The 25151-nt window shown below is 39.7% G+C and overlaps 1 protein-coding gene across 4 annotated transcripts in view; it reads left to right on the top strand.

The window, feature by feature from the left end:
* The window catches only part of ICA1 (islet cell autoantigen 1), an 85793-nt gene extending 70008 nt beyond the window's left edge, over positions 1-15785 (top strand). For all 4 annotated transcript variants that reach the window (XM_075211751.1, XM_075211748.1, XM_075211750.1 and 1 more), the window contains exons 7-15: positions 2270-2395; positions 2598-2696; positions 7766-7857; positions 10552-10604; positions 11399-11434; positions 11513-11572; positions 12180-12452; positions 13763-13855; positions 14857-15785. In XM_075211751.1, coding sequence (XP_075067852.1) covers positions 2270-2395; positions 2598-2696; positions 7766-7857; positions 10552-10604; positions 11399-11434; positions 11513-11572; positions 12180-12452; positions 13763-13855; positions 14857-14978 — 954 coding nt within the window. In that variant the 3' untranslated portion in view covers positions 14979-15785. The remainder of the gene's footprint in view (positions 1-2269; positions 2396-2597; positions 2697-7765; positions 7858-10551; positions 10605-11398; positions 11435-11512; positions 11573-12179; positions 12453-13762; positions 13856-14856) is intronic.
* The last annotated feature ends 9366 nt before the right edge of the window (positions 15786-25151 follow it).

Below are 25151 nucleotides of genomic sequence, written 5' to 3' on the forward strand. Positions count from 1 at the left end.
GTTTACTAATTGTAAACCTTTTATTGTAGTTTTGTTCTTTATACGCTCTCCTCAGAATACAATAGTCGTAAGCTCGTGGTATTGTAGCCCATCTAGTAAGGCACGCCTCCAGCCACGCCCCCTCCCCGGAAGGGGGCGTGGCTGGAGAGTGGAAGGGGGCAGGTCAACGGTAATCGCGTCACTTTGGCTCTGCTCCCGCGACAAAATCAACATGTTTGTCATGGTGGAGGGGTCAAACCAACACGATTCCATGCAATTCACGTCATTGAGGCTCACATTCTGCCCACTTCATTAGTAATGCATGCTTAGTGATATTGGCTTAGTACGTAGATTGGCTACTTACTGTGTGTACGTAACAGGTAGGTATAAGGAAGGATCATTGCTGGCTTGGGTCACAACATCTACAAGGTCAGTTGTACAGCGCTATGGATTTTGCTGGTGCTATATAAATAAATGTTGATGATGATGAAGGTCATGCAGTGGCTATAAAAAGTATTCACCCCCCCTTTGGCAGGTTTCTCTTTTTAATTGTTTTTCTTATATCGTGGAATTCAGTTCAAGAATTGTTAGCACTGAAAATATGAATGTACTCATGAAAAAATCCCCTAAGAATGAAATAAGTATGAACACCCCACCCCTTGTGCTTAATCAGGTTGAATGGGGACTGTTCAACAGCAATTTTCAAAATATCAGTCTTAATTTCATTAGACCATAGAGTCTTCAGCTGTCAGAAGAGTCTCCCACGTGCTTACTGGCAAACCCTGGGCATGATTGCATGTGAGGTGTTCTTTTTGCCACACTTCTATAAAGTGCAGATTTGTGAGGTGCTCAGTTTTGAAATCGGCCTGTTCTAAATATATTCACAGTTGTAGCCTGTTCTTTCCATTTTTTTTACTGTGGACTTGACAGGGCTCATGGGAGAATTAAAAGACTTTGAACTATTTTATGCTCCTGGTTTATGCTTTTTCATTAACCTGTTCTTTGATTTCAATTAAATTATATTTGATCTTCATGATGAAGCTCTTGTTTGGAAATGCACTAGCCAGCCATAGGACCTGTCATGGCCAAGTGTATTTATTTTAAATTATCCCCCCCCCCCTCCCCCCGCCCCCGAGGCTATATTGGCAACTGCTACACTGGGGTCTTTTTAACCAAATAGCTATATAACTGAGGTTGTTTGTGGACCAATTTATAAACCTAGAATTTGAGATTTTGCATTGTTATAATCTGTGCCAGGAATCCCTACTACTATATTTCCACACTTAGAATAAGCGGTGATAATGCTCCGGTCTACATCCATTCCCCGGTGTCCGAGCATCCTGCTCTCCCTACAGGAGCATTTGGTAGCACAGCAATTGTCAAAGTATGTTCCTGATTGGATTTGACATAAGAGTGTTTGCAGGACTTGGGTCACAGACTGGTGATTTTTGGATGAAATAATGGCTTGCAGTCTCTGTGGAAGATATAGATAGAGATATATTCATTTCTGGGGGAATAGAGCCACAAATCATGAAAATATCACAGTATAAATGTGAAATATTGAAAGTGTTTTTCATTGTTACAAATTAAATGTAATTATAACATTTAAATGATACATTTTCTACTGAGCAATTATATATCTTTCTCTTAGGATTGTTCTCTCTGCGTGATTTTGTGCTCTGATCACAATTACTTTATCATAAAAATGTCAATTTCTAGATTCATTGCTCAGCGGGTATAGGTCGGTGTCACAACTTTTTTCTTACTCTTGTTTTTAGCAAAATTGTAGTGGAAAGGTACAATGAAATGTAACACAGCATTTTTCTTCCAACTCTCATATCTGCGTAGTCTTATGGTAATATTATAATGGCCTCCAGTAGGGGGCAGAATAAGACAACAGCTCTCAAACACCCCCTACCCCCAAGCTACTAGGTACCCCCCTATGACTCTGTAGTTAGATTTGTTCATAATACTTGCAGGGTATGACAGTTTGAGATTTTACTAAAACTTTTACAAAGGAAAAGTGATGTTGCCTATAGCAACCGATCTGGTTCTAAGAATGTACTAGATATCTAGAATCTGGTTGCTATGGGCAACACCTCCATTGTTCCTTTTTGGAAGTTTTAGTACATCTGCCTCTTGGAGTTTTTTTGTCGGTTCTGACAAATTTGGGATTTAGTTGCCTTTTAGATGGAATTGAATGGAATACAGAATTGTATGTGTTAAGGGAAAGGTAGCTATTTATAAGGAGCATCTTGTATACACAGCATCGTCCTCTTCTCCTCTATAGGTCCAGGCACAAGTGCGTCACACCAAAGCTGCTTTCGATAGACTGAAAACAGATGTATGTGAGAAAGTTGACCTCCTCAGAGCCAGCAGATGCAATCTATTGTCTCACGTTTTGACTACGTACCAGGTAATGACGCGTTTTACAATCTCATTTTAAACTCCAAAGTGTCCAAAACTTCGCAGCCGCAAGCTCTTCAGACTGAAATCGCGCTTCTGTTCTTTTCCTGGGCTTTAGGGGTGCAGAATGTTCATTAGATTTGTGCATAGTTTTTCTAACATTACTATAATCCATCTATTGCTATTAAAATCAGTCTTTGTTTCTTTGGTAGACAACACTACTACACTTTTGGGAGAAAACTTCCCACACGATGGCAGCAATTCACGAAAGCTTCAAGGGCTACCAGCCGTATGAGTTCACTACATTGAAGGTAAGCGGGATTTCAGTGGGAATATTTACGTCTTGGGCATTTCAGCCACTGACCTGGTCTACAGGAGGCTACTATGGGGTGGGTAAATAATGTACAATCCAGGTAGACAAGTCATGGAGCCAGCAGGGTCCTCTACTGAGGAAGATGTGCGTTTATTACCACAAGTAGAAATTATTCCCAAAAAGCTAGGTACCATAAGTCCAATTCTAGGCATATTGGCTACACCTGCCTCCTGGGATTTGTCCAGCAATCATATAGCCACGGACATGTCTGGGGCCCCCATGGGGCAAGGTGGGCCCGCTTACAGCTAGACAGGCAGACATAATACCAACCAGGGATATTTGGCCCAGCCTCCTCTGGCACACGGGTCTAATTCACTTATAAACGTTCCTGGATATAGGGTCCATGTATATTCTTCCTTTGTCCACATCACTCTGGAGTTCTGTATTTGCTCTGTACTGCATTTTATTCATGTAGGCTATATCTTTTATGGTTTGTTTTTTGTTTGTTTCTTTATGCATTTATATTTTTGGAATTTTATTGTATGTCCCAAAGGTCAATTTATGATGATATTGTTAGTAGCTTTGCTATTTTTCTAGTCCCATATTTATCTATTTTTTTTTGTCTTTAAATATTAATATATAGTATTTTGTTATTAAATAATATACTAAAGTACTACCAATTCCCTACAATGCGTGGAGGGAGCCATTTTGTGGCGGTAGTCCGCGTTGAAGAGAAGCAGCGTCTCAGTGATGTTGTAAGTTCCTGTTGAGTTCCTCTGCTTCATTTTTGTGTTGGTTTTCTCCCACAAAATGTCTCCTGAATGACATGGCCGCCGGCCACTGTGTCCTGTAGAGAGAGAAATGAATAGCAGAATTCTCTGTCAGCTATATAGATGTGTATTTGATGTTTTAAAGGTACAGTGTCGGTTTATGTGGGGGTTGACTGGTCCCGTATGTCGTATGCTTTTAAGTAACGCTTAACTCTGGTTATAGAATATATTTAATACAAATGAGCATAAGGAAAAAAATCAACCTTTAAAACTATATTCCGCAGTAATCAGTAGAAATTAGTATTTAGATATAATGCATAGCCATGCAAATACATTTATATACCAAGATTAAATGAACATACAGGGGCTCAAATGAATTCTTTTTGTGCAAGATACACATTTCTGTACTGCGCATGTGCACCAAGAAGGTGTAGTATGTGTATGTCCGTATATACATTTTTGTGTATTGTTGACTTGAGTCCCCCTATCCTTGGAGAGGCGAAATGCGGCGGGTTGCAAGCATTTGCCAAGTGCAGTGAGGGTATATTCACAGAACAGTTACACAATCGGATACACCTTTTAGGAAGCGTATCTCTTGCTGGTACTGAAGAGTTGGCGCAGTTATAATGATACCTTTAGGCAGCAGTTGGATTACTGGAGGAAAGAAGACGCCCACCTGATTTTAAAGGGGTAAACAACAAACGTGGAGTGTGTGTGTGTGTGATTATATTTTATATGAAAAACGAATTTGTGTTTGTACATTACATTATTATACTGTGTACAAATAGGGTAATTCCCCTTACCAGGCCAAAAACATGCTGGTAGGTTATGTGGCCTCTTATCCTGTGTGTTAGAGTGCTGGTAGTAGGGAGATTAAGCTCCACAAAACACATTTTCTAATTGTACAGTGCTGTGGAATATGTTGGTGCTTTATAAATAAAGGATAATAATAAAAGGGTTTCATTAGTTGTTAGTGGTTCCTGAATTGCCATATAAATAACTAGAATTATGGCAGACCTTCAGAGAGTCCCATTGGCAGTCATGTTGAGGATGATTTGATGACTTTCTTGACAAATTGGTCAGTTAACCATCACCCCTCCCCAGTGACTCTAGACCTCTGCTTCACCATGATTACGGCTAGTAATACTTACTGTAGATGGGTACCAGTATGTTTTTGGAGTGTGGGAGAAAACCAGAGCACCCGGAAGAAACCCACGCAAACACGGGGAGAACATACAAACTCCACACAGATAAGGCCATGGTCAGGAATCGAACTCGTGACCCCAGTGCTGTGTGGCAGAAGTGCTAACCACTAGGCCACTGTGCTCCCCAACAAAACAAAATTGTTTTGCGCGTCGTCCGTGATGTCCTCTGTCTCTCAATCCGACGAATGTCCCTTTAATATAGTTGATATAAAACGGCTTCAGCTTCCGTGGAATTACATTTGGACACTTTTTATTTTATTTCACAGTTTGTTCGGTTGCTAAAATATGTTCATTAATAAAACGAGTGACAAAGAAAACCTTACACCAAAAGATATTGCTGGTTTCCAGCGTCATTAATTCCCAGCTCGTGTGGGCGTTGAACTCGTGGCATAAGAGGAAGAAATATTGTTTACTATTGTGACCGTTTTCAGGCTTGTGCGCTTGTTTGTTGGGGAGTTATTCTTGTAGTCACGACCAAGAACCGTTCTGATAAATATGTTGATTTCCCAGCCAACTCCGGAAACCACAGCGATATCTCTGCAATTTTCCCCATCAGAAGAACAGAGAGAACAGGTGCCGTGTTCTGGCAGGATCCAGGGAGATTACACACACACACACACACACACACACACACACACACACACACCACACTGCGCTATACTTACTTTCCTTTGTGCGTTAATAAACAGGGAGAAATGGACATGGGGTTTAAATATACCACTTAGTTATTTACTAATAATAATGTTCGCAAAGTTTATTTTCAGCATTAGGCATAGTGATTATTATACTTTCCTTTTGTGCCCAGAGATATATAGATCCACCAGCATTTGCTCGGCAGTGATCAATCCTCTGCTTGTCTGAATCTTGACCGATGCGCCCTCTAGTGGCTGTATCTTGATTCATAAAATATTCATTTTAAAAATTTTAATAAAAAAAACAAAAACTTAGGTGTGCTTGCAGACTATATCATGCAATGGAGAGCCATCGGCATTGTCTCTGTAGATGGGGGCTTTTGGAGGTTAGGAGATGAAGACCGTTGTCACAAAGGTATATATGGGCATGTGATATGATACCATTGGGAGATAAAGCAAGAGCACAAAATTATCTTTTCTGGAGCATTGGGTAAGATGTTAATTGTGTAGTCTGTTATACAAGTACGTATCCCTCCCCTCTTCACTTTCCCAGGTACTAGTGTCACTGTAACCTGTAATCAGTGTCTCCTTGTGCCAAGTGCAGTCGTTGTAATAAACCGTATCTGCTATGGTGATGTCACTACAATAGGCTGCGTGCTTTGGTTCTAAGGGAGACACTTGGGTAACAATCAGAGAACAGTGTGTGGCACCAAGAACACAAAGGATATATGTAGCGGAACGTTAATTGTGTTGCAACATCTGCTCATTTTAAATATGTGGCTGAATAAAACGTTCTTTAAATAATTTTATTAAGAACAATTATGACAAATGAACCCTCGCTATATCCTAAAACACTGACCATCTTGACCAGTACATTGGTGCTTTTTATCTTATTAAAGGAAGTTCAAATTCTTCATTCTCTGGTTATTTCTTTGACATCTTATTTCAGTACTAGTTTTAATTTTGCTCTGTTCATTGGATAAGAAAAGGTTGGCAGATGTATTATTTTTGTGAGGCACAGAGGTTACCACCCTGGTCCAGATCTAACCCAGGGTTCAATGTCAGAGATACTATCTGTATATTCTTCCCTGGTTTGTCTGAGTTTCCACAGTACAAACAGACTGACGTGTTCGCCTTTGGTAGGGAAATTAGATTGTAAGCTCTTCTTGGACATACTGTGGTTGTAAATCATTGTGTACTATGTGCTATATCATCATCATTTTATTTATATAGTGCCACAAATTCCGCAGCGCTGTACAGAGAACTCACTCACATCAGTCCCTGCCCCATTGGGGCTTACAGTCTAAATTCCCTAACATACACACACACATACACAGAGACTAGGGTCAATTTGTTAGCAGCCAATTAACCTACCAGTATGTTTTTGGAGTGTGAGAGGAAACTGGAGCACCCAGAGGAAACCCACGCAAACACAGGGAGAACATACAAACTTACAAACCTTACAGATAAGGCCATGGTCGGGAATTGAACTCATGACCCAAGTGCTGTAAGACAGAAGTGCTAACCACTTAGCCACCGTCCTGCTTTAAATAAAGGATAATGGTAATAAGCACATGATCCAAATTGAGACATTTTTACTGTACGCAGTGCGATTTATAGATGTTTTCAGCAAGAAATGTTTAAAAAAGTCACAATCCAGGATCTGATAAAGATATTTATATATGTAATTAACTTAAGTATAATATGATTCTGGGCCTTATTCATCTTCAAACACAATGTGAATGCAGCTTGCATTTAATAAAAAAAATCGGACGTAACTTGCTTGTATATTGACGTACAAGTGCATAGGCAAACCGAGGGGGGGTTCCTAGTGCCTGGAAACCCCCCTCCAAGCCTGGGGCACTGTATAATTGAGGTGGCTAGACAGAACAGACTGCAGGATACACATGTATATGTAAAATATAAAGTCCCATCAGAACGCATGCAAAAGATTTCATGCAATTAATTTACAACTATTAATATTCTAATCATTAATGAAAATATATGTAAAAACAACTTATTTTATTTTTTCCATAAATCCGGATGTTAATGCGTACTGTGCTTAAAATGAATTTTTATAGTTTCTCTTGCAAACACATGTTCTAGCATGGGTATGTGTAGTCATCACTATCACTCGGCCCTGTAGCTGGTACCAGTGATATGGCTACACGTACCTAACAGATGCCCATAGTTTCAATCGTACGAATGTGCGTGTGATTGACCTCGGCTCGCCCTGATTGTACATTGCTTATGTATATACGCCCCTTCTCACCCCCGTTCCGCACTTCAATCCGTAGGCAGTCGCAAGTGTCATTAACATATGGACGCGTGTTGCGCGCACAGGGTAATTTCACGCAAGATTTGGGACTTGGGTCTGGAGATGAATCGGGCTCCCTCCTTCTGCAAACTGTGGATCTGTAAACTAACATTGTTCTCTTCTTTCTCCCTCTTCTGGTGCAGAGTTTACAGGATCCCGTTGACCAACTTAGTAACCAATCTAAGAAAAGAACAAAAGTCAAGAAAAACCTTCCCAAAGAACAGAATGAGGATCCGTAAGTAGCAGAAATTGCAACAAATGATTCAGTCTGTCGCATCCGACACGTTAAATAAAATGTTAAACCTACACTGCATTGTGCTTTATTAAATCCAGCCACTGTATATCGGAGTATTGTGTAAATGTGTAATGTTATTGTGTCGTCGTATGAGGAAGATTTCACCAACTCTTATGAAGGACTTGTTTAACGAGGCTGCACCATGGTCCTCATTATTGTCGCTTCCACGTGAGTAAAAAGGTTTATCATAAAAAAGTCAAGGAACCAAAGAAAGGAAAACAAAAACTCTTTTACCTCATTTTAAGGCATTCCAACAAGAGGTCTACCAGAAACGTCCCTCAGCCTCCGCTGTATTTTGGCTATACATCTAACATTTGTAAAATATTGTTCCAAAATACATTTATTCTTTTCCTGTCTGAGGTGGGGTCTAGGTCAACTCTCTATCTCTTGTGGTTTTCAGCAAAGTCCTTTTTCAGGTTCAACAAAGTCCTTCAAGGTTCAGGTTCCCTTCTCAGTTAGGCAGTCCGTGGCCCTGGATGAAGCTTCAATCTGTCACTTGCTGATGGAGGGCGCCTGGCCACTCCCAACTGGCCACGACGGTCCGCTTGTGTCTAATATCGTAATGTTCTCAAATAGCTGCCACATAGATTGTCCACAACTCTTGCAAATGCGTCAGTCTTACAATTCACTGACGATAATCCCCAATACTGTAAAGGAGGGAGAACATCAAGCGGCCTATGAACTTGGCTGTCATTGAAGCCATGAAAAGTTACAGAGAAACCAGATGTGGGTTGAGGCCGTAGGATACCTATAACTTGAGGCCCCATAGTTAAGTTTTTATAGGGCTCTAAAGGTCTCTAGGGATGGATACTTCTGCTCCTGCCTCACCTTAGTAGCCTGGTTTCCCCCTCTTCCTCTAGAACAACAGGGGGTATATTTACTAAACTGCGAGTTTGAGAAAGTGGAGATGTTGCCTATAGCAACCAATCAGATTCTATATTTTATTTATTACATTTTACAAAATGACAGCTAGAATCTGATTGGTTGCTATAGGCAACATCTCCACTTTTTCAAATCCTCAATTTAGTAAATATACCCCCAGATATTCTTTCCCTCTAAATAAGACTTAATTCTGGTGCCCAGCGCACCTCACTCTGGGGCTTCCTTGCAGTGTTAGTGGACACACAGACACCACAGAGGGGAGCACCTCAGATGGCATCTATATGATGCCCGGCAGGACCCCTTGCCAGCCTCTTCACCAGTGTTATCAGTCCACAATATATAAGGCGCTTGTAGGTTAATATATATATATATATATATATATATATATAATAGATAGATAGAGATATAGCATGGCAGGACTCTGAAGGACATGAGACATTAATGCTGTCATGTGTTGATAGTAATCATTATATATACATTACCCTTTGAGGGAACAACATATTATAACAACTGTTTATTCCTAGACCTAAGATTTCCGGATATAACCAGATGGGAGAGACTAATACATTATCTATTGGCCAAATTACACAGTGGATAAAATGTGTGGACTGTAGGAAATTCTAAGAAGGCCAATGAACAACTGTTAACTCCTATATCCTAATTGTCTGCATATAACAAGATAGGAGTGACAAGTTAACGCTTACTACATACTGTACATACTAATAAAATCATTCAATGTGTGGACATAAGGTGGTATCCACTGAAGGGTTCTGATTTTTTTTATTTCACAATTTTCTATACTTACCTTTTCACTTTTTCTTACTTGGTTTTTAATGTTTTGCCTAGTAATTGGCTAAAGACAGTGATTGTATTTATATATTGCAGTACTTCAGCCAATTGCAGGCTTTAGCCAATTACTATGTGACTAATAATGAATAAATGACACATTAATATATGAGACATTACTAGTGGACTGGAGTGCTTTGTGTTGTTTTTGTTCTAACTCTGGTCTTTAAGATTTAAATGGTCACCCTGTTAGATTAGGACCCCCTCTCCTGCATCTGGCAATTATATTTTGAATATTTTTGAATTCGGGGATGAGGATGGTCCTATTCCTAGTGCGATTCCAAATTTCTAGTTAGATTATATGCAAATGCAGCAGGTTTTACCATGGATTTGAGGACCAATGTGGTGGGTTCTACTGGGAGCTAAATATGGCAGCATCCAATGGGAAGAGTTAAGCGGACCAGGGGCTTTTATTCTGGAGACCAAGATTCTTTAAAGGGGTTGGAGAGGACACATTTAGGGCGAGTTCCTCGCTTTACAGGAAGGTGCACAGACTTTCTCCCCGCAAACCGCCATTTAATGGGACGCATTTTAAAGATTCCAGCTGCACCTCTGCGGTAAAACGCGTTAGAGTGCACTGTAATCAATGCAACAAAAACATCCAAACATACAGTAATGTATTAATGGTTACATAAATGAAGATAAACTGAGGGGTAATGAAGACGTTTACATGAATAAAGAGGGTGCTATGGTCCTATAGCGTCGGTAGACATACGCTTCAGTGTGGGTCCTCGTTTTCTGCCATTGGTAAATAATTGTATTATTTTGAAGCAGTCCTTGTCATTTTAAAGGGTATGTAAAAATGGTTCTAGCTGTGTAGTTCTCTTTGCTGTTTGAGTCCTTGTATGAACGTCCGTAACGCGAGAGAGACCGAATTAAAAAAAAAAAAAACCTTTTTCCTTACAGGCTGATTTCCCTGGACGATCAGTTGCAGAATGACATCGGATTGTTGTCTTCAGGTAAATTCTGATCCCACTTTTTGTTTATTTTACATTCTGAAGAGTTTCTGATTATTCAATAGGCAAATGGGCGACTCATACAGACCAAAACAGTCCTTGCACTATGAGCAGCAGCTCTACCTATAGGCCCCCTACAGACCATTATCTAGGACTGTTATTTCTGAGCAGTCTATCAATTCACTAGGAATGATGAGTAATAGTCACAAAGGGGCTCCTAATGAATGAATAGGCTCTTTCCTCTTAAATACTGGTTCAGCCTACGCAGTGGCAATGGCTGCTCTGTTTTAGGGGAAGGGGCTAGTTAATAACTTGGTGCAAATAGCAGAGATGGACTATAATCAGTGGTAGAAGTGGGGCGTATATGGCACTACGCCATGCCGCCATGCCGCCACTTCTACTGCTGTCTTCATTGTAACATAATAAAATATCATTCACTTACATATTCCATATCGCCACTTCTAAATTTCCACTTCGACCACTGACTATAATCCATATTAATCTATCAAGCAATTGAATCCCCCCCCTTAAATGATAACATGACACCGCCTATGAACCGACATTTGTTTTCATTAGTCTAACGCTGCTGATGTAGGAAAATATTATTTGTTGCCATATTTCTACTAAATTTATCAGCCATTTTCAAAAAGAAATGTCATCCATTTTTTGTCATGTATGTGGTATCCTAACTATTAACCTAATTCCAAAAGAGAGATTCCTCCTTTTTTGTTTTTGTGTTTTTATTTTTTTATGTTTATGAACTTGTAGTATTACTATTTCTCTTGTTTCCTTTGAAGCTGAACCCGAGAAGGAAAACACACCCACCTTTGATGGTAATAAGAACTCTGTATATTATTTTTATATTGTCTCTTACTAGACATAGTCTTAGAACGTTGTGTTTCATTTCCTAGGTACGTTGGATGATTTGTTAGATCTCAAACCGGAAGAGAAATTTCTGTTTGAAGAGAGAGGTGAGTTTTACACGTTTTATAAATATCTTCTCGTCAACATTTTCATGTTGGACAATTTTACTTTGTTAAATTACCAATCCCAGCATTCATTGGGGCATATTCAATTGTTTGCGTTATAGCCAAAATTTTCACGTCATTACGGTAATAGTGCGCGTAAATACCGGTATTACGGTACTTTTCTCGCTGGATTTCAGCTCACGGCTCAGGGAGATGCGAGCTGAAATCCGGCTTTCTATTACCGTAATACCGGTAATGGTTTTTCCACGGCGGAAACCGCGGACAATTGAATATGCCCCATTGAGTGACGGGGTATAATGGAGCCTGTCCTTCAGTGATAACTGAGTAGCCAGTGGTTATGGTAAAAAAAAAGATGTTCTGGTACAAAAGAAGAATGGTATTAACTGTGTAGGCTTATCCGATCATGGGTTGCCCCACTCCAACCACAAACTAAGTCTACTAGGACGTTTGCAATTACCTAGACCACTAGGCAATGTGAAATAGAGTACAGTGGTTTGCCCTCCCTTAATGTATACACAGGTACACACTGTAATGTCTATGAACTGTATGTGACGTATCAATAACATGATCTGTTGGGTTCTCCTTGAAGCCATGTCGAAGGATCCATTCGGTGATCCAACCGATGAGGACTCTCTGGAGAAGGATGAAATGCAGCTGCTGAATGAGATCTTAAGCACGTCCTCCTTGGATGGCACAGACCATGGCAAAGAATGGACCGCTGTGTTCGGAGAGAACCTCTTCAATGATCGACCTTTAAGCCCAACAACCGGAGACCAGGAGCAGAGAGAAGATACGTCCTCTGGTTTCCTCCCTTCTCAGCTGTTAGACCTAGACTTCAACAGCCTCCAGTCTTCAGCACTTGGTTAGTTTTGAATTATAACTATTTGTTATTGACATTCGTTTGAAAAGCAGGGTTTGAAGTTCACCTGACACTTGCGTCTCCATTGAAGCCCTTTTGGTTTTGTGCCTAAAATGTATAAAACAGTTTGTATAAATGTTTCTTCCTGACTTCAATATGGCAGTCAGGCTACAGCTTTGTAGACCTTACAGGACTGCACAACATCGATTGCTGCATGAAAAATCAAGGCCACTTGGTGTGGAGGTGTAACCAATGGCAACCAATCAGATTCTAGCTATCATTTATCCAGTACAGTCTATAAAATGATAGCTAGAATCTGATTGGAGATTTTACCCATGGCAACCAATCAGATTCCAGCAAATCATTTTATAGACTTTACTAGATAAAATGATAGCTAGAATCTGATTGGTTGCTATGGGCAAGATCTCCACTTTTCCTTTTTTATGCCGTTTTCAGATTAAATGCACATTTACATAACATTGGAAGAGAAAATATAAATTGATGATGATGATGATGATCCATTAGGTAATTGCTTGCAGTAATTTTACAACCTTTAAGTGTTAAGGTTGTAGTACTGATCTCCAAAGACGCCTTTAATTGATATTTCTCACTAGAATGGAACCAGCTTCACTTTAACAGTTGTTTCTATAATATTTCTCATTGTGAACCTGTCTCCTACACATAATGGAAGCAGCAATGTTATGGGCGAAACCAATATTCATGGGAATGGAGCCTAATAATCCACTGAGGCTGTCTCAGTTTATGTAGGCAACAGATACAGGTCAGGTAGAGATAGTGAGCTGCTTATAAAAGTATGAATGAAGGTACAGAAATGGGATTTTAGTGTGCATAAAATTATTTTCAAAAAAAAATAACCTGCAGTAAAAAATATATACTCTGAACACTATATAATTTTTCCTTTTTTTATATCTTAATGGAGGGTTGTTATGAAGTTTTTTTCTAAAGTTTGTACTAAGCATTTGCAGAGCTTTGTCATGCACTGGAGAGCCCTTGTTATAGTCTCACAGGGAGCTCACAATAGACACAGGAAGAGGTTTGGTATCATTGGATGTAAGGTCTGGTATAATTTAGAGTTACTGCCAGGTTGGGAACACAATATAGTGACAGCGAGAAAGCTCAGAGAGACACCGACTGATCACCTACAGAGGGGAACCCGGAAGTGGTGTCCGATTTCTCCTGCACTTGGCACATTTAAGCGGAGACGATGGTTGACCCAATGTCCCTTACATGATGTCACGTGTAGGTGTACGTATGTGCACATGATCCTCACGTTATGTCATTCTGTATTTCAGACTGGACGGCTGGCAGCGGGGCCTCAACATCGTCCTCTCTACCAACTCCACCCATTAACCTCAACCAAAATATCAACAAGACCCAACCGAAAGGTAGGAGCAACGAGCAATACTGGATCCATTCACTTGTGTACAAATGATACATTCACCTCATCCTCTTCTGCTCTGTAATGATGTGGTCATTGTGAGAATTGTTACAGGTGGAGCCAGGTGGATATACCCATAGTACATGGAGCTAGATTCATTTTTGGGCAAGGAAGAATGAAACCTATAAATCTACACATGATCCGCTTAGTGTGATACGTTCCCTGATTTCAGATATCCCACACTCTATCCCTTTCTGAATAATGTATCCGTAGCTATAGTTGGAGATGCCCAGGCTCAGTTCCCCGAGCCCCCAATTTAGCAGATCCGAGCCAAGCCGGCACAGAATATACCCCTTGCTCTGTGTCCATGTTTTTTATTACAGGATGATATTTACATGAGCTCCTAGATGGCAGATATTGGCTATTGGACATTGACTTATATGTCTGATTGGGGATGCCTTTTGCTCCAGATAATGACAATGTAAATTGCTCTGTAGTCTTGTACCCTGTATAGTCTACTGTTTGTATTTTATTTTGTACTGCGCTGCGGAAACCTTATGGCTCCACATAAATAAAGAATAATAACAATGTAGGGGTTGCACTGTACCAGAATTTCTTTTCCACCCCCTCTGGCTACAGGGGCCTGAAATGGAGTTAAATAAGATTAGGGTCCCTTTAACCTCTGATGGTCATCTCTCAACTGGTGAGACCTTCATCTGGATTGTGTTTGTTTATTGCCCAGAAAGTATCCTTCTTTTATTTCATAAGCGATTATAATGAAGTTTAAAAAAACAAAGATGCATTTGTGCACATTGATTTATTTTTAATTTTATTGTTTACATAAAAATGAGTTTCCCCATCATCCTCTTCTCATTTTACCCATAATCGCAGATGGTTGGAAATTGCTCCACCAATAATATATTTAAATACTTTCTTTTGTCAATGGGTGTATTCAAAACTCTTGTCTGTTAATATCGTGTTTTCATACTTTTTTTTTTTTTCCCGAAGATGCATCAAAAACTATGAAAGATCAGACAGCTTGGTTCAACCTCTTTGCCGACCTTGATCCACTGTCTAATCCCGATGCGGTGGGGAAAACGGATAAGGAACATGAACTCCTCAATGCATAACAATCGTTGTCACGGCACCTGGAATCTTTCTCCATCAAGAAGAATCTTTTGTTCCAAGCAAGTAGTCGATCCCTGCGCAGGAAGCCGGCAGCAGCCAGACAAAGTGCCACTGATATTTTACTGTTTTCTAGAAATAAAATGTTTTATTTGCTGTACAAGGGGAGACCTGTGACATTTCTGGAGTAATTGCCATGTTTTGCCAAAACATACACTGGACTTTGTAATGAGCTATTTTAAGGGAAATACTCGGAAACCTATTTTTATACCGGTCATTGTAATAACCACAGGTCATGTTATAACTCGTCTGCCAAACATGTTTTGTTGAAACAGATACTGTATTTTTTTGTTTAAATGGGATCATTCTTTCTGTTTAGAATAATTTATTAAGGTTGGAGACAATGATTATAGTGGGAAAAAATGGGTACAATACCCAGCATGCACTGCTTTGAGCACCCTCGGGGGGGATATATTACTTTATTTCATGTAATCCTATCTGAGCAAGAATTACAAGGCTCAAAGACAAAGTACATTGTCTGAGGGCATTCGCCACTATAATTTCTGTCGTCGGATAAGCTGTCGCGTACGGAAGCCTTTACACATATTTATTTGTGAATGTTACAAAGCGCTCTACCAATTACAGCCATTTTTATTTGTTTCACTACATTTACTTATTACTCGGAGAGCTATATCAGAGTACGTTGCATTTGCCTTCAACATGAAGTATTAATCCTACCAGTTCTCAATCGGAACACTACTGCAGAGTTATTAAATAAATCATTAAATAAAACTTTGTTTTTGAGAGATAAAGTGAGATGTGATTATTTCACCATGTACGGCGGTGTCTTCATTGTTGTGCTTCCAAAAGTAGCTCCTGAAGTAAACCCTATAGGAACATTATTAAATGGCTCTCGAACTTACAGAAGCTACAGATTGCATACCTCTGATGTACATGATTATCTGGCCTTGTGGGGCCATTGTTCCATTGGGATTTATCAATAAAAGGTCATCTTCAGCTATCATCATTTATTTATATAGCGCCACTGATTCCGCAGCGCTGTACAGAAAACTCACTCACATCAGTCCCTGCCCTATTGGAGCTTACAGTCTAAATTCCCTAACATACACACAGACAGAGAGTGACTAGGGTCAATTTTAATAGCAACCAATTAACCTTCTAGTATGTTTTTGGAATGTGGGAGAAAACCGGAGCACCCAGAGGAAACCCACGCAAACATGGGTATAACATACAAACTCCACACAGATAAGGCCATGGTCGGGAATTGAACGCAAGCAAGGTGGCAACAAGACATTAGAGGTCTCCTACCTTGTTTTATGAAACTCAATCACGTTCGTATTTCAACAGTCTTCTCTACCTGGGTCAACCAGCTTTTTGGTCAATGCTTCAGTGACTTGGTATTTACTGTAATTGTCTGTGGACACCAGAACAGTGATCAACATATGGTTGGCAATAACAGCCGGTTTCCAAAACTGGAAGCTGCCGTCATTTGTAGACATATTTGTTGGATTCTCTGGTGCTCGCCGAAAATTACTAACAGCCATTCCCCACTAACGATAGGTACAGGACCCGAATACATTGGGCAAATTAGATGCTCTACTACTGTTGGGGTTAAAAATCCAACTGGAAACACCATATAGATTCCTCTTTAAACCAATATTGTACCGTTTCTTCAAACTGGCCGACAGACAACCTTCTCTGTCCTCTCACAATTTACTCAACCTCAGCAGTTGCTTTTTCTAATGATTACATTGGCCAATACTCCGCTTTTCTAGAGTGGAGGCCTAGACATAACAAGCAGAGTTAACATTCTAAGATGAATGTGCTAAATTTAACAATGCCTTAGGGAGCCATGATTTAAAAGCATTATCTGTGGAACAAAAGTTCCACATTTTCTTAATATTTCCTACTCAATTCTTTCCTTCAAGTCATATGTGAGCGAGTTCTCTGTACAGCGCTGCGGAATTAGTGCCGCTATATAAATAGCTGATGATGATCAAGTCATAAACTGTGAATAAGAGGTGCCAAAGCTGATTCAGATGAGCAGATTACACGTGAGTTTGTCAATGTCCGTCTTTTTTGCCCCTACTAATTCTATTAATAAGTTCTGTATATATGGAGATTTACAGAAGTTTTTATGTAAACAGTCTATAAATGAATTATTTTTGATCAAGGAGATTCAGGGCAAAGAAATGAGACGATTTGGTTGTAGACGTTTAAATCCGTAAGGTCAGACATAAAGAAAATTCTTGTTGATATGGACATAGGAGAACTTCTAGTGGACAGACAAAAAAAAATAAACTAGTAGCAAGTAGTATTTGTGGATAACTAAATCTTATGATGGCCTACATCAATTCAACAAGAGCAATGCCCTACCACCATGTTTCCCTTCAAGAGAAGATCTAATTGATACCTCAATCTTTGCAAATTACATCAGCTCTTTTAGGAGAAATTAAAATTTCTGTAAATTGACTTCAGGAATGCCCTCTGCTTGGGAACTGCCATTGTGCACAGTTCAGTTATTTTGTTCCGTTGGATAAAAAGTGGTGCCATCCTCTTGTAAGGTTTATGTAGCCTCCTAGACATCTAAAGGCTTAGGGCTAGATTAACTAAGCTGCGGGTTTGAAAAAGTGGGGATGTTGCTTATAGCAACCAATCAGATTCTAGCTGTCATTTTGTAGAAGATACTAAATAAATGAAAGCTAGATAATTGGTTGCTATAGGCAACTTCCCCACTTCCTCAAATCTAGTCGTTAGGGTCAGATAAAAGTCCGTAAGTGGGATTTATCTCTGTCCTTTCAAATCCTGGACGACAAGCTATTTGAGTCCATAGAAATCCTTCTGTTGAGATAACAAACTTGAAAGATTACTCTCAGGATGACAATGTTGGTAAAGATCGAAGCATTGAAGATATATGAGCTGAATACACTGGATTTAAGACTAATTAGCAGGTTTCTTCCAAAAGTGGTATTTTGTTTTCTGGGGCCAATGGTGAACAGTGATTATCTAAGATGAGAGTGACAAAGTGGAACACCAACAAAACAATTTCTTGGACCCCTTCAACATATCTATCCCTTAAGTTTTTAGCCTTACTAAAAAAAAAATTATTTATTTTTGTTTTTTTGTTTCTTCCTTTCACTAACGTATCTAAAGAACATTTTGTCCCATTTTTTAATGATTGCAATGGTTTCTCCTGTTTGTGCATTAGTATATTTTTAGGCTCTCTGGGGCATATTCAATTAGCCGTGATGTTCCTCAGAACATTGCTGCGCAAGTTATTGAGACTACGGTACCTCAACATTGCAGATATCTCCTCGCACCTCTGTTATATTAAATAATGCATTTTTGTGTTTATTCCACTGCTTCTGAAATATACCTATCAATTCCCACCTTTCCAGAGATTCACATTAATGATTTCTCATCTAAAGTAAACCTTTCTAAAATATAATACCTTTTGTTTTTCTTTGATCAAAAAAGTAAATTGTGTCCTGCAATGTTATGATAAAAAAATTAATTAAAAGCAAATAATACAAAATCTTAAAAAAAAATATCAAACTGATTTAAAATTAAACAAAAAAAAACTTCATACTACTTCATACTTAAATACTGATCAGATTGGACCTATTCCAAAGCAAGTGTTCAAATGTACTTTACTACACAATCTAGTATCATATGATATATATATTTTATTTATATATATATATATATATATATATATATATATATATATATATATATATATATGTATAGTATAGGATTGGCATTTCTTTTACCTTCAATCAGCAAAATACACAAACCACTTTTCCTAACACATACGTCTAGAATATGAGAAAGAAAACATTAAGAGCATTTCTCCAAGTCACAAGAAATTAGAATAACGATACACAAGAAAACTTTAACCTTAGAATGTTAGACATGTTTTGCAGGTCCAGCCAGAATGTTGGTCGTTGACTAACCTGAACCTGACAGATTGGCCCCATCTCAGATTACCTGTATTCAGACACCTGATGTGGCCTTTGGCCCAATTCACGCATAGAAATAAGCGAATAATAAGGATAACTTATGATTCCTAGCGAATTCAGGAAGCGGCAACAGAAGTATAGAAACCAAGTATCTTTATTTAGGCAAAATATGAGCAAGAATTCAGTTTGTGGAATATACTGGCACCACAGGACAGGCAGCAACTGGGACTGGTGGAGTAGGCCCCATCCCAGGGAACAGATCAAGTTGTAATATAGCAACAGGAGGTGAAGTGCAGAAAAATCCAGGGACTAGAGAGGAGCACACTGAAGACTGTTCTATGTCGTGGTCTGCGGAGTGGACAGTCTTGTAAGTAATGTTCGTTATTGGTGCATTAGAGGCATTTTTTACACCATCGCTCCTCCTCTGTCAGATGGGGACGCAGGTAGCTTTCCCGTTTAGAATCCCTGATGGTAGAGACTACCAGCACTACCACAGACGCAGCACCATTAATGTCCTTGTAATCAGAAAAAGTTCCGGGAGGACCTGCGGTCTAAACGCTTTGTTTAGAAGAATTTGAACTTGTTGCTCTAGAATCAGTATTTGCGTTGTAACTGCTCAACACAGAAGCAGGAAGGGTTTTAAGCAGTTCTTGAAGTAGATACCTGTATGATTTGGTAATGGAGCTGAATAATATCCATTTGCAGCATTTGTAGTTGTGGATTTACTGACATGGTCTCAACAACCAAACACAGAGTTCAATACAAAAACACTAGGAATCCCAGGATTAAAGCAGAGGGCGTGCAATCAGCAGGCCTAGATTGGATGCAGTTCATCATGTCAGGGGCAAACGCAGGATTTTTAAGGTGGGGTTTTCTCCTCTCCCCAAAAAAATTATATAGAAATATAGAGCTGCTGTACAGTACAGTGCTGCTGGTAGGGGCAGTGTTTAGCGCCCGTTCGTTCGGAGGGGAGGGGTTTCTGGAGAACCAGAAACCTCCCCTGCTTGCGCCCCTGCATGTTATGATTCCTAGCGAATTCAGGAAGCAAAAACAGAAGTATAGAAACCAAGTATCTTTATTCAGCCAAAATATGAGAACAAGGATTCAGTTCGTGGAATATGCAGATTTTCATGTAGCAGAATAAACAGGTATACTCCAATACACAAATATGAACAGGTGTGATGAATGGCAGGAACAGTCAACAGAGCAACAGTTTCCAAGCAATGACAATTACAATTTAAATGCAGGAAAAAGGATATAGAGTTACCCAATTGCCAGGATGCATGAGTCTCCAGACTAAGGAGGTAGAGGTCAGGATTCCAGATTGCCAGAGGCAAGAGGCATTCCAGGGAAACAGACAGATTAGCTGAGTACAGTGACCAGGCAGAGATCAGGGCAACAAGAGTGCAAGCATAATCCAATGACTAGGCAGAGGTCAGGGTCACAAGCAAACAAGCATAATACAGTAATCAGGCAATCAGTAATTATGCATGCAACAAAAAAAAAAAACATTTTCAATTTATATTATTTATTACCTGAAAAAAGGAGAATGAAGAAAATATAAATTGGGCAAAATAACCACTTTACATGGAATAATCTGATAACTTTGGTAGAGGTATCTACCATTAATTTAGCCACCCCCTTTAACGATTTTAAATATCCACTAATGAAACACCTGAAAACCTCACTAAGAACTTCTGTTTTCCTAATACCAGGATACAAGAACTTACTTTTCAACAATGTTCCATTCTCTCATATTTCGCTGTCATGACTGATAAATCCAAGCTATTTCTCCTTGTACCATTACTTTAATCAAGTGTTAAAGGGACTGCTGCAAATCATCCTACATCTAATTAACAGACAACACTTCTGAGAAGGACACTGAGGATGTTCCTTTCCTAACAGACAAAAAGCTGTTCCAACTAAGTATAACATCATCTACCTCGTTCTCGTGACTCATCGATTCCACAATCATGACTATGTGCCCCCTATCTCTCTAGAGAGGTGCTCCTAGTAGGTACTAAACTGCTCTATTTTCTTCATGACCAACTCCCAGATTAATATCTATTACAAAGCAAGAGGAGATATAAACCCGCGCTCGGTTTATTCCATATTATACATGGTCCCAGTTGCATGGCAATATAATGCCCTATATATATATATATATATACAAAACAAAAAAAAAATTGTCAATTTTTTATCCATAAAACTGCATATCCTTGTACCTATCAAATGGAAAGCATGAGGTATTGGTTCATATTTTGATCAAAACATTTAAGCCTGCATTCCAGCGTCAAAGATACTTCATTGTATGCGTGTCCTATACTGACCTACATGCTTCAAACACATTAAAATGCAGTGAAAATCAGATGCGCTCACCTGCCAGGTACAGGGGCTTATATCTAGCAAGGACTGGCTTGTAAACCACGCCCAAAGGACCTTTATATAGCACTGATAGACATCTGCTAAGACAATGCAAGGCAATATTTTGAAATAAAACAAGAGAAGAAATAAGTTAATCCCATATTATACATGATACCAGGGCAATATAAATGCCCTATATGTATACAAAACAAAAAAACAGTTGTCAACGCTTATTCTTAACACCGCATATGTGTCAGTATCTATTTATTATGAGATAATCCCCATATTAGAAGCTTTCTACATTCAATGGACTCTTCTTGGGGATATCACTTTTTCCAGAGCCATCAGCTTAGTGAGTGTTTGCAATTCAGGGAGCAACAGAGACACAAGAGTTTTCATAATTTCCAATTGTGATAATCTCATGGTATAAAAGTGAGAATTATATACAGTTGAGAAAGTTGCACTATATAGGTACCCAATAGGCAATGCACTGCACTAATCCAGACATGCTTATGATAAGAGTGATATTACAGACTGATAAATTCAAAACTACTTTTGTCTCCAAAGTAATGTTTTTTTTAAAACTACTCACTTATTGTTTTATTGTGCTTGTCAAGGGAGTTGGGGGGGAGGGGTGTTTAGGCATGGAGCACAATATTATTTGTGGGTGCACTTTTGGCAACAGTTTTGGGGATCACTATTTGTACAATATCCCAGTGATCGCTACTCAAATAGAAAAAATCTGATGGAGTAGTGTAGTGTAGGGTCACTCATTGCCAGTATAGTGTATTGGATGCTTATTGGGGGTCCTTTTATAAATTGTTCTTTGAGTGTGTTAATTAATATTTAAAGCACGTGGGGTCCTTTCTTTGTGGGAATGTTACCCATCAGGCTTCTTGCAGGGCAGGGTCCAACTTTACAGCTGGTATCAGATCATTAGTAATGTTTTCTTGAATAACATTTATTTCAGTGGTAAATGCAAGCCTGCATTTGGCTTGTATCCAAGAAACCTAAGTGAAAAATGAATGACGTGCAAAGAGGACCCCAAAGGGATACATTAAATTGGAGCAAAGTGGTTTGAATGTAGAGAGCACATTAAGAAATGTCTTGTTTATCTGAGAATCGCTCGCTCCGTGGGATTGAATTTCTCTGTGTAATTTTGCTGAAATGACTTCAGGGGTGAGCATAAATATTTCTTAGGAGTCTCCCTGGAAATCAGCCGTCTACTATGCAAATATAAGTAATGTAAAGTGGTCTAGGTTTGTTCAGCCTCATTTGATAAAGTGAAATTATTACTGTGAGATGAAGTGTAGGCTGTATTACCCAGATACGGATTTCAGTCTTTTGAAGTACACGGTATTTTCTGCCTGTAGTAATGGTGCAATTGGGACTACGAGTGGGTGGAGTATCCCAGATGTCTGCTTTTTGATTGGCCTCCAGCACACAATGAGCGCTCAAATACCTTTGAGGGTCTTATGGTTAGGAGACCAGAGTCAGGTTTGAAGAAAGTCCTGAGATTGTCTTCCGTATCAAGCAATTGATCTCACTTCTATGGTGAAGTCATTGAAGATTTGTATGCTGGCCTAGAAAATGAGATCATCAATCCACTTCTCATTTTCTCTATAACATCTACTTTTTCCTATGTCTGCATTCTGCTGCCCTAATCAGGCCGCCTTTTTGTACAACAAAACACTGACTTTGCAGCTCCAGCTACCACATAGTCTCAGAAGATCCAAGCCCCAGCCATGGCACACCAAACTGACCCGCTACCTGCAAAAGTGCTCCCGCACTGCAGAGCGCCACTGGAAGAAATCTCCTTCCTATCCAGATTTCCTCCACTATAAATTCATCCTTTCATCACACAGCACCGTCCTTTTAATTGCCAAACTAACATTCTTAAAATCTCTAATATCCACCTAGTCTTCTAACCCACGTCACCTCTTTGCCACCTTCAACTCACTTCTCTGCCCACCTGAACCTTCTCTAATTCAAAGACAAAATTGACACTATTCAACAAGAGATTTCCTCATGCCAAATTCCACACTCTATCCACCTTCTCATACACTCCCCAATCCACCCTTAATTCATTCCCTCCAGGAAGAAGATGAAGGCTCTGCTCTCATCTCACCCTACATCCTGTCCCCTTGACCCTATTGACTCCCAACTTTTTCACTCCCTCTCCACATTGCATGCCCACCTCTAACTCACCTCTTTATCCTGTCTCTCTCCACTGGCACATTTCCATCCTCCTTTAAACATGCACTTATCTCACCAATTGTAAAGAAACCATCTCTCGATCCAGCTTAACTCTCCAACTACCGCCCTATTTCTCTCCTCCCCTTTGTACACCAATCGCTCAAGTAGTTTGGAGGCAAACGCCTGTCTCACTTTCTCTCTCCTCATTCCATTCTCAGCTCTCTACAATCAGGCTTACATCTCCAACATTCCACTGAAACGGCTCTCAAAAAAGTGACCAATGATCTACTTACAGCAAAGTTTAACCATCATTTCTCCATTCTCATTCTCCTGGACGTCTTTGCTGCTCTTTACACTGTTGTTCACCTTCTTCTCCTACACACCCCTCACTCCATTGGTCTTTTTGACACAGTGCTTCCCTGGTTCACTTCATATAGGACCGCTCATTTTGTGTTTTTACAACTGGCACCTCCTACCCTTCCCTCCCACTATCTGTTGGAGTCCAACAAAGCACTTCTTCTCTTGAGGGCACTAATTCTGTAATTTGGTCTCCAGTATCACCTTTACTATGATGACATTCAAATCTACATCTCTTCCCTTGACCTCTGCCTTTCTGTACCATCTAGTGTAGCCAACCATCTTTCTGTTGTCTCCACATGGATGTCCTAATGCTCATCATGTCCAGAACAGAACTTTTCATCTTCCCTCCTCCCAGAGTCACCACCTCCCCTCAAAGTTTCCATACCGTCAATAACACCACAATTTCCTCAGTCTCCCAAGCCCGCTGCCTTGGTGCTTTATTCCTCATATCCACACTCTCTCCCTATCCTGTCAACTCTACCTTAGAGACATTGCCAGAATACGTCCTTTTCTTACCCAACATGCTACCAAAACTCTTATACATTCCTCATCATATCCCGTCTTGACTACTGCAACCTCCTGCTATCTGGCATTCCCCTCACACATGTATCTCCACTTCAATCCATCCTACATGCTGCTGCAAGGCTGATCTGCCTGTATCACGGCTCCACATCTGCTGCACCACTTTGCAAATCCCTACACTGGATCCCTGTGTCCTCCAGAGTCCAAATCAACTTATTCACCATTACCTACAAAGCTCTCAACAACATCACCCCTTCATACATTTCAAATTTCATATCAAAATACTCTCCCTCCCGCCTTCTAAGATCTACCTCTGACCTGCACCTTGTCTCATCTCTGGTAACCACCTCTCCCGCCTACAAAACTTTGGCATAGGTCTTTTAATGTTGCCAATGTGATTCGCAACATTTTTGTGTCAGCAGGTTAAGTGCCGACATTTACAGTGTTGGAAAGATGTACACCACCAGAAAACACAAGAGTTTTGGACTTAAAAAAACTGGGTTGGTGGAGGCGAAGAAGTTTCAAGATATCAACCACCACGGAAGTTGTCAAACTTCAGTTTGGATGTTAACCGTAGACTTAAAATAATTATATCTATATCTTACTGTCCAACAGAGGACTCTGTTTTTCAACATGTGTTCTTCAGCTTCAGATTCTCGCATTTGGTTTGCCAATAGCCAATGGTTTTTTTTCACAGTGTCACGCACCAGGCTCTCAGGTCCTGTTACTTACCCTTCTGCTGTCTTTCTAAGC

Source organism: Mixophyes fleayi, chromosome 5 (genome assembly GCF_038048845.1).
Source record: "Mixophyes fleayi isolate aMixFle1 chromosome 5, aMixFle1.hap1, whole genome shotgun sequence".
In the NCBI taxonomy this organism is placed as follows: Eukaryota; Metazoa; Chordata; class Amphibia; order Anura; family Limnodynastidae; genus Mixophyes; species Mixophyes fleayi.